The sequence below is a fragment of the Rhinopithecus bieti genome, unplaced genomic scaffold (genome assembly GCF_001698545.2).
Source record: "Rhinopithecus bieti isolate Rb0 unplaced genomic scaffold, ASM169854v2 scaffold_1918, whole genome shotgun sequence".
Lineage (NCBI taxonomy): Eukaryota > Metazoa > Chordata > Mammalia > Primates > Cercopithecidae > Rhinopithecus > Rhinopithecus bieti.
This window is the reverse complement of record NW_016803680.1, coordinates 2,484,254-2,494,277: the sequence shown is the minus strand read 5'-3', so window position 1 is coordinate 2,494,277 and position 10,024 is coordinate 2,484,254. Positions and strand designations below refer to the sequence as shown.

General features: G+C 55.2%; 1 protein-coding gene across 9 annotated transcripts in view; it reads right to left on the bottom strand.

Moving 5' to 3' along the window:
- The window catches only part of POLR3E (RNA polymerase III subunit E), a 38,376-nt gene that overhangs the window by 4,417 nt on the left and 23,935 nt on the right, over positions 1–10,024 (bottom strand). For all 9 annotated transcript variants that reach the window (XM_017850358.1, XM_017850409.1, XM_017850401.1 and 6 more), the window contains 6 exons: positions 7,256–7,337; positions 5,800–5,859; positions 5,551–5,708; positions 4,934–4,995; positions 3,916–4,436; positions 1,500–1,577 (listed from right to left, as the gene is read on the bottom strand). In XM_017850358.1, coding sequence (XP_017705847.1) covers positions 1,500–1,577; positions 3,916–4,436; positions 4,934–4,995; positions 5,551–5,708; positions 5,800–5,859; positions 7,256–7,337 — 961 coding nt within the window. The remainder of the gene's footprint in view (positions 1–1,499; positions 1,578–3,915; positions 4,437–4,933; positions 4,996–5,550; positions 5,709–5,799; positions 5,860–7,255; positions 7,338–10,024) is intronic.

Sequence of the window (10,024 nt, the reverse complement as noted above, 5' to 3'; positions counted from 1 at the left end):
AAAAAAAAAAAAAAAAAAAAAAAAAATTGGCATAACCTGTCTATCTCTACAGTCTCCTAAAATGGTTGAGAGCTAAATCTCATCCACCACAATGGGAAGCCCATTGCTAATGACAAGCTGTTTTTTTTTTTTTTAAATGGGGGCAGCTGTTTTAGTGGTATCTTTTGGTGATTTAAATGCCTATGATCCTAGCACTTTGGGAAGCTGAAGCAGGAGAACTGCTTGAGGCCAGGAGTTCAAGACTAGCCTGGCCAACATAGACCCTGTTTCTATTTTAAAAAAAAAAAGTAGTAATAAAAGTGGTCACCTCTGAGGGGTGGCAGTCAGGTCAGGCAGTGCAAGAGCTTTCCTATTACAACTTATAGTCTGATTTGATGTTTAAAAATCTGCATTTATGACTTTTTTTTCCTTTTTCTTATCAAAGTATTTCAGATACCCTCTATTCTGGCCAAAAGCACTCAAGCGAGGTCAGGAAAAGGCCCCAGCCCCTTAGATCCTCAGTCTGCCAGTTGGCTTCCCTAAGAAGCAGCTGGGGACAGAGAGCTCAGTGGGACTTCTGCCGACTCCCTTCTCCCCACACCTTAGGAGCAGGACCTAGACACAGTCAGACTGACTGGCATTTTGACCATCAAATTAAGTTAGGTATGTTCACGGCCTAACAAAAGCTTCTGGGATGCAGGGTCCGTGACTGTACCACACATGCACAAGGGGCTGCTGCCTCCACTCACATTTCTGGGCACTGGACACCTGTGACCCTCCCTGCCACAGTGTGACTACAGGCAAAATGACCAATTTCTTTAACCTAAAAGTCCAGAACCTGAGACCTGACAAGGAATCCTTTTGATTCCTGCTGCCAGAAGCCACCTGAGAAATGGGCTTCACCAGTGTTCTGTAAGCCTGGCTGGCATCAGAGTTGCTCAGGAAGCTTTACAGAAATTCAGATACCCAGGACAGCACCCCACACCTACTGAACGGAACTGAATGTATGTATTTTTTTTTTCTGAGACAGTCTTGCTCTGTCGCCCAGTCTAGAGTGCAGTGGTGTGATCTCGGTTCTCACTGCAACCTCCACCTCCCAGGTTCAAGCAATTCTCCTATATCAGCCTCCTGCCACCACAGGTATTTTTAGTAGAGATGGGGTTTCACCATATTGGTTAGGCGGGTGTCGAACTCCTGACCTCAGGTAATCCACCCACCTTGACCTCCCAAAATGCTGGGATTATAGGCCTGAGCCACCATGCCCAGCCTGTATTTTTTAAAAGATTCTGATGGAGCTGGCTCACAGACTGGCATCTGGGAACCACTGGTTTAGGTTCAAACTATTAGCACATACAGCTTATTTTGTCAGCGTACAGACTTGCAGCAGAATATTTAAAACCGAGTGTGCCAGAAAATCTGCATTGTGTGGCTGCACCTCGGGTGCACATGTCCCGTAAGGCCTCCAACCCTGCAGGAAACCCCCCTACTCTTGGGGAAGATGGCAGCAAAGTTCACCTCACCTGATCACTCATGTCTCCAGACTCCCAGAGGGCAAACACCTTCTGCTCATCCGGGGAAGCAGCAGTCTGTGGGGGAAACTGACCAAGGCCCAGATGTGAGTTGCTTGTCCATCTCTACCCCATGGATGCACTTGCTTGCCTCACCACTCCCTGTGTGCCCCAGCCCAGATGCAGGAACGTGGGTTCCAATCCCAGCTTCTGCCACTCACCAGCTGTGAGAGCCTTGGGCAGCCACAAACCTGTGCCTGTCACCTCACCATGGGGAGGAGGCCGGCACACCCCCCAGGGCCTGACAGGGCTCCAGCAAGAGGAAGGGGGAGTGTGCTAGGCCCAGTGAAATGCCCAGCTTCGAGTCTGCAGATATCCTCCATAGAGTGGGGAAGCTGCGTTTGTTTCCCCATCAACCTGGCACCAACTCAACTCTGCTTTAACACCCAGAGTCCTCCCTCCTGAAGATGCCAACCCTGATGGAGGGGCACCCCCTTCCCCATAACTCCTTTGGGGTACCCTGGGGATTCAACTGCTTCCCACATGCACCGTGTCAGTGTGGGTTACAGGCACTGCCTGACTCCCAAGCAATCCAGGCCACTTGGTCCAAAGATGGACCAGGACAAGTGTGACACAGGCCTGGCTCCTGGAGAGAAGGGGACAGGGAGGGGGCGTCTGGGATGGTAGTTTCCAGTCCTGGTTCCATCACACAAGTAGCAATAATGGTTACCACCAGTAAAAGCCCTGTGAGGCCTCCAGTACACACTCGCATTTAAGCATTAGAAACGGGAGGTAGTACGTGGCGAAAAGTAAGCTCAGAGAGATTTAGCTCACTGTCCATGGTCACACAGCTAGTAAGCAGCAGAACCAGGAGTTCAAGTCCTCGATCTGTTCACTTGCCGTGGACCTCAGCTCCCTCACATAGAACACTGAGGTGGCTGGGATCTGAGGTCTCTTACATCTTGGATGTGATTACGATACAGTCTCCTTGTCAGGATGGCAAGGAGAGCGTTACAGCTAGGGCCATGGTGCCTCCTGGAGATGCTGGCCCCACCCCAAAGCAACATGGACAGAGGGGGTCCGGAAGGAGGGGTGGGGGTGTCTGAGGGTGGCCATGTCCCACCCCTCACCTCTGTCCACTCCAGCGGCCCAAAACACCTCACTAATGTCAGGCAGGTGTCCTCCCTGGCCTGGCCCAGCTCCTAAAGAAAGGTGAGCTTGTGGAAATCCAGACCCATGTGCTGGGTGGGTAGGAGCCCAAACCCTGCCAATACCTCCCACAGGGGGCTGCCTGCCAGCAGGGCCAATGCCCTGAGACAGCCTAGGTGCCACAGGGCCTCCTGTCCTAGTTTCTATTCCTCATATACAGGGATGGGCTTTCCTCAGATCATCACCCAAGGCTGCAGGGGCTCCTGACCTTGGCAATGAAAAACATCAGTGCTCTCTTAGAGACCACCACAGCCCCACCTCACTCCATTTTGCTGCCAGGTCTGGGCAGAGCCTTGTGGAAAAGGAGGATGGGAAAGGTATGCCTCAGGCAGCACCTGGCACTCTCCATCCTCAGCGCAGGGAAACAGTCCCCAGCACACACTCCTCCCTGTCAGGGCCCCTCCCAGTTATGGAAAAGCAGCCCATGGGGAAGGGGGCAGGAGGCTTGCAATACCACACTCAAGGCCTGGCACTGCAAGTGCTGAGAGCACAGCGCTGAGCTGGTCAGCTTGCTTCTGATGCACAGGGAGGCCGCCAGGACCCAGCCCAAGCTCCAAGCTGGGGCGCTGGTACAGCTGTGGGGAAGCAGCTCATCTTAGCTGAGCAGAAAGGATTCAAAACTCCAGGCCACTACACTGAAGTCCAAATTCCAGCTCTACTACCTCCTAGGTAGCGACCTTTAAATGTACATTTCATTCCTTGGAGCCTCAGTTTCTTCATCTGCAGATTGCAAAGAAGACCAAACGATCTTAGAAGTTAAATCATTCCAAACAATGGCAAAGCTAGTAGGAAACCGTCAGGTGTTCTTGGTGGAGGACAGGGTGAGAAACCAGGCAGAGGCCCTGTTTCACTAGGCCCTGCGGCAGGCTAGACAATAGGCCGGGCCTTCAGACACCGTATTTAGTCCCTACCACAATCCTGTGACATAAAACCCAACATGATCCCACCTCATGAGGACAGAGCTTCGGAGAAGCTGACTTGCCCATGTCACACCTAGGCCCACATGAGAGCAAATGCTCACCAAGCATGGCCTCCCGTGTCCCCACGTGGCCTCCCAACAGCTGGTTCTCCCCACCCCCATCCCCCTGGCAGGCAGGGCTCAGGCCCTTCACCAGGTGAGCCGACTTCTCCCCACAGCTCCTTTCTGCGCAGGTGCCCTCCGGAGAGGCCGAGGGCAGCCCCTTTATCCGCCCATCCCAGCAGCGTGGGCTCTACTTACAGGCACCAGTATCTGCTTGCAACCAGCGGCCAGCACCGTGTCCTGCAGCATGCGGTCCGAGATGCCGCTGAAGAGTGTGTGGCCGGGGGGCAGGCTGGCCAAGTGCAGGTTGAAGAGGCGCTTGAGTTCGCTCAGCGTGAGCACAAACTGTCTCTGAAAGGTGGCCTCCACGAAGGCCCTCAGTTCCCGAGCCACAGGGGTGCTGGCGCAGCCCGGGGGCGGGTGCCCATTGAAGCTGTCCGTGCCTGCAGCCCGCCCGGGAGGCAGCCCGTTGGCCAGCTTGCTGTGGAGGCCGCTGGGGGAAGTGTCCATGGGCTCCTCCTCCTCCGCCTCCTGCTCGTCGTCCTCCTCGCCCTCCTCACTCACCGGCTCTTCCTTGATCCGCACACCGGGCGGGACTGCAGGCGCCCGCAACTGCTCCTTCCGCCGCTGCAGCTCCCGCTCCAGCAACGCGTGGTTCTGCTGGGCCTTGGTTTTGGCTACTTGGATCCGCTGGTCCCCAGAGACCAGCCCAGCAGGCCCTGTGGGAAGGGAGACAGCACTGCTCAGGAGGGCACAGGGATCTGAAGCCAAAGGCCCAGCAGGGGACCGCAGGGCCGAAGCAAGTGGCCCGTCCTGGTCTCATCCCCAACCTTTCTCGGCAATCAGCCGCCCCATCAGTGAAGAGTGAAAACTGTCCAAATGAGCCGAGAGTCATGCGGGAATGCGTGCTGCTAATGCGTTCCTCCCCCGAGCATCTCTTCCTGGCCCGCTTGTTGACCCAAGGGGGTGAGAGTGGGCCTCAGAGGCCTGGAACCCAGACCCAGCCCTGGAATCCGCAAGCCTCCATCCCTGAGGCTTGCTGCTGGGCAAGTGACCAGCTGCGGTCTGTGGGTGGCAGGAAAAGAAGGAGGGTGGAGGGTGGACGGTGAGAGCCCTCCGCCCTCTCCAGGCCTGGGCCTCACAAGCTCTAGCACAGCAGCCCTTCCGGAGCCGCAGTGAGGAGCCGGGGCCGCCCAGCCCAAAGCCCTTCACACACCTGACTGTGCATCCGGCTTCTTTGGCATGGTTTCCTTTACAAGATTATAGACTTTTTCCAGTCTGAAAAGAAGAGTAACCCCATTAACTTTAAACCACGTCCTCTACCATCTGCTTCAAAAGAGAAACAACCACCCCTTAGGCCCCAGGACGTGCTGGTTACTGAGGACAGCGCGGGCTTGGAGCTCCGTCAGCCCTACTGGGTCCCTCTTCGGGCAGTGCACGGCCCCATGACGACCCCGACCCCATCAGTCTCCTGCCAACACCCCTCTGGCCCCCAGGCCCGGGCTCTTGCTCCTGACTGCTCCCTCTCTCCATCACATCCCTCTTCCCTGAGCCCTCAGAGCACAACCGCCCTGATAAGCAGGTACTGTGTGTCCTGTGCTGAAAGGACGGCGGAATCAGCCAGCAATGCCTATCAGCGTGGGGCAGGAGCGTGGGGGAGGAGTGTGGTGCCCGCGGACCCCCACCTGCCCTTCACACACAGATCCAGCCCAACTGTGCTCTCCCCAGATGTGGGGTTTCAAGAGGCTGCTTGGATCCGCGCTGACAGTGCTCTCTGGGGATGCGGAGTTGCTGGGATCACCCAGCTGCCCCTCCCCAGTCCCAGGTGCTTACTTGGCCTGGATACCCGTCCACAGCATGTGCTGCCGCTGGACCACATCTGGGTGCTTCTTGATGAACTCCCCGTCGTAAGGCAGAATGAACTCCCAGCCTTTGTTGATCCTCACCACAGCCATGTGCTCCAGGAAGTCCTTCACGTCCTCAGCGCAGAGCTGGAGGGAAGGGGGCCCAGGGTGAGAGGCACAGCCAGCCCCCTCCCCTCCAGCAGCAGCCTGGGCCTCAGACCACAAAAACACCACTTACTTTGGTCACCGTTGCCACCTCTTTCCTAACCACCCAGCGGCTCTGCGTGAACTTCCACATCTGAGGAAGAAGAAGCAGCACGTTCCGGGGGCAGCCACAGACTGCTCCCGGGAACTCACCTGGCAGGCCTGGGAGCCAGAGCTTGGGACAGACCTGGGCTCCTGGCCTTGACTCTTCGCAGCAGTGTGGCCTCAGGCAGTCCCTTCAGCTCTGCACCTCCCTCCTTTTCTCCTCCATAAAGGAGCTCCAGGCCCATCTCTTCCAGGGGGACCATGAGACCACCCACCCCACCTAGACCACAGCGCTCCCTGGGGCGGGAGATGCCCTGCCCGGCTCCGAGGATACGTTGAGGACTCGGGCTGGGAGGGGCTGCCACAGACACTCGCTCTCTGCATAGGCGGCACTTCACAGTGGTGGCTGCTAATGGCTGGTGGGAGGCCACCCATCCTTCCAGAAGCTCTCGGCCCCCTGCAGCCTCCACTCTGCCTCAACAGGTCTCCTGCACTCTGATTAAATTTGTGGGGTGACTGGGAGAGAGAAGGGTGGCTGGCTGAGAGACACAGGGAATGGGTGACTATCACCTACGCTAACGTGGACTGGACCACACCCCCTCCCAAGCCCCCAGTTCTGAGTGTCTACACACTGGAGTGGGGTGGGCAGGGGCAGCTGGGGGCAAACGGCACTTTATCTGGGAAGGCAAGCCTGGGAGTGGTGATCGTGCATGCTGACCCCTAGGAGCAAAGACGCTGCTCAGGCACCAGGACACCGACTGCCCAGAGGAGTTGGGGAGGCTCCTTCGGGAAGAGAAGAGGCAGATGCTTCCTTCAGCTTAAGGGCTGCCTTGTGACTGGGATGGCATACCAGCACGCCAAGGGGTACGGGACAGCTCCTGGAGGACATGTTTCAGCCAGCACCAAGCCTAGGAAGACTGTGGCTCCCAGCTGCATGGAGTTCCAGGCCTTGAGAGGGAGGCCATGGGTGGGGTGATGGGAAGAAGGGAGACACCAGCTCAGGAGTCCCAAACTCCAGGGACAGGCACAAGGGAGGCAAAGGCACCCTGGGACTGTGGTGAACTGGGGACCACTAGCGCCTTGTGGGGAAGTGGCCCCAGGGGTGTCGGGCAGTCCGATTACCCTTGACAGCTAGACATCTGGTTTGCATCAAAGTTTCAATTTATAAAATCTGACAACCAAGGCAATATTTCTAAACCACCACTCAGGCCGAATGAAACGTGCTTCTTGACCCTGCCCGACTGTGCTAGAGAAACTGGAAGGTTCTTTCGAGCCCGAGACTCCAGGCTTCTGAGAGGAAGGAGGAGAAAGGCAGAGGCCAGGGCCTCCTCACACACCCGCCTCCAACTGGAGCCTCTGCCAGGCCCAGGTCTTCAGAAGTTCTGCACCGCTGGCCCCCTCTTCCCACGCGCCCACCGTGGGTCCAGAGAACCCAAGGTACTTACAACGAAGTCCCGGCCCCTGCAGAGCACGTCGGCAGGCACGCCGCTGTGAGGGCTGGACGAGTCCTTGGGGTATAGGATGTCACTGCCAATGCAGGTGAGGGTGGCAGGTCAGTCCCTGTCCTGAGTCCCCTCTACTGCTGCCCCTCCCGGCCGAGTCCCAGCCCACGCCTCTTTCCAACGTGGGCTGGGTACAGGCCTGAGCCCCGAGAGCTCCCCTCAAGAGCCACATCTGTGAACACAGACATGGGAAAGAAGCACCCCCATACCCCACACACACCCCCAAGAGTTCTTCCTCTTATTACCCCTCAACCCAGCACGCACACCAGCCTCATCCTGAGCCCCCTGCACGTTCAGGGAGAGGTCACGGGCTCAGAGACAGACAAGGTGAGGAACAGCCGGGACCTCAAGGAGCCCAGGACTCTGGAAGACAACTGGTCCCTGCACGCGACACCAAAAGAACCAGGGATGAAGCCATCCGCAAGCCCCTGGCCACCTGCTGAAAGGGGCAGGTGGGCATGAACCAAGGGCAGAGGCAGGGGAGGCGTGTTAGCCCTTGGAGAGAACAGGCCCAGCACTCAAGGCTCAGGGAACTTCAGGGGAAAGGCCAGGGCCTTGGACAGCAGGACACGAGAACCTCCAGAGCATAGCCCTGACCCAGCTCCAGCCGCAGGCCCTGCAACCCGGCTCGACCCCCGCCATGGCACCTGTGCTCTGATTGCCGCTCCCTCGCTGCCAGGCCCTCCTTTTCCCCCTGCCTCAGGTCCACGTGGCAAACCAACTGTCACTCATCCTGCAAGGCCACACTCTGGGGACACAGACACTGCCGATGTGGCTCATCACTGCCACCACAGCGAAGGTACCTACTAAGTGTGTGCTGACCGAACAAGCCTGGTCTGTGCTGTGATCTCTGCATTCAGGGAGCGCAACTGTAACAGCCCCCATTCCCGGGGGCAGTGTCTGAATGAGAGCCCGGTCCACGGCACAGGACGAGCAGTCTGGTCATAGTGACTGAATGAAGGCATGGATTTTGCATTGTCTCCTCACAGGGACACACAGGACCCTCACCCAGGGTACCCTGACGTGGCAGCATGGGCAGCAGCAGAGTAGGGCTTACAGCAGAGGTGCCCAGGCAGGTGGAATGCCCACAGTCTCCAAGTCCCTACCTTCCAGTCCCCAGGACAGGGCGAAACTAAAAGGGGCAGCACCTCAAGGGGACACGTGCAGTGCTAGGTGCAGAGCCCAGGGCTGAGCCATGAGGCTTGGGTTCTAACCGGGCTCTGCAAGACTTTTGGCAAGTCCCATGCCTCTCTGGGCCAGTCTCCTCAGGTGTGTGACGGGAGGACCCCTCTTGACTTTCATTCATTCGTGGTGTAAATATACACAGGTGGTCCCATGTAACACGCAATGCACCATCGCAAAGGCCTTGCATGATGAAAACGTGTAACAAAGGACGACAGCTGCAAGGTGCTGACAAACTGCGCTGGGCGTCTGTGGAGCAGTGCAAGGGCGCCACCACGTGGCAGTAACACGAATATACTCTACAACTATGAGATGAGCTTTTGGCATTGTATTTTCTTAAAATGTGCAACATTTCACATTTTGTCACATTGTTCACCTTAAACTACACTACTTAAAAAGTGAGTTATTAATGCAATTTATACTACATCATTTAGAATTGATATAATTCAAGTAAAATGTAGCCACATTATTTACCAAGAGTCTGCATTGGTAATAACCAGGCATTATCCTGGGTACTGGGGACATAAAGCAGAAGTCAAAACAGACATCCCTACCCTAATCCCTTGAGACTGATGGTCTGGTGGAGGCCGCACATGGTCTAGGGGAGGATTCGCAGGAGAAGAGAAACTACTGAAAGGCATCAAGCAAGCCACACGCTCAAGACCTGTGATCCCCAGCAGAGTATGTAAAAACTTCACACTGAGACACATCTAAATGAACCCGTAGAAAGCCAAAAACAAAGAGAAATTCCTAAAAGCAGCCAGAGGAAAACAAAGACAGACTGCCTTCAAAGGAATAAGAATGAAACTGCCAACAAAAACAATGAAGTCAGAACACAACAAAATCATATCAACGCGTGGAAAGGAAAATAACCACCAATCTAGAATTCTAGAACGAAGGTGAAACAGACATTTCCACACACACAAAAACCAAGGAAATGCATCACCAACAGACCCACATTAAAGGAAATACTATAGCATTCTTTAGGCACAAGGAAATGATCCCAGATAGAAACTCAGAGATGCAGAAAGGAACGATGACTAAATTATAAACATGTGAGTAAAGAATATTGATTGGCTGGATACAGTAATGTCTTATGGGGCTGAAAATTTAGAGAGAATTAAAATACACCAGGCTGGGCGTGGTAGCTCATGCCTGTAATCCCAGCACTTTGGGAGGCCGAGGCGGGTGCATCACCTGAGGTCAAGAGTTAAAGACCAGCCTGGCCAACACAGCAAAAACCCGCCTCTACTAAAAATACAAAAATTAGCCAGGCATGGTGCCACTCGCCTATAATGGCAGCTACTTGGGAGGCTGAGGCAGGAGAATCGCTTGAACCCAGGAGGCAGAGGTTGCAGTGAGCTGAGACTGCACCATTGCACTCCAGCCTGGGCAACAGAGAGAGACTATCTCAAAAAATAAAATATAAAATATACCAATCCTGTGCTCTCTTCGGCAGCACATATACTAAAATTGGAACAATAGAAAAGATTGGCAAATTAGAAAAGTAAAAAAAAAAAAAAAAAAAAA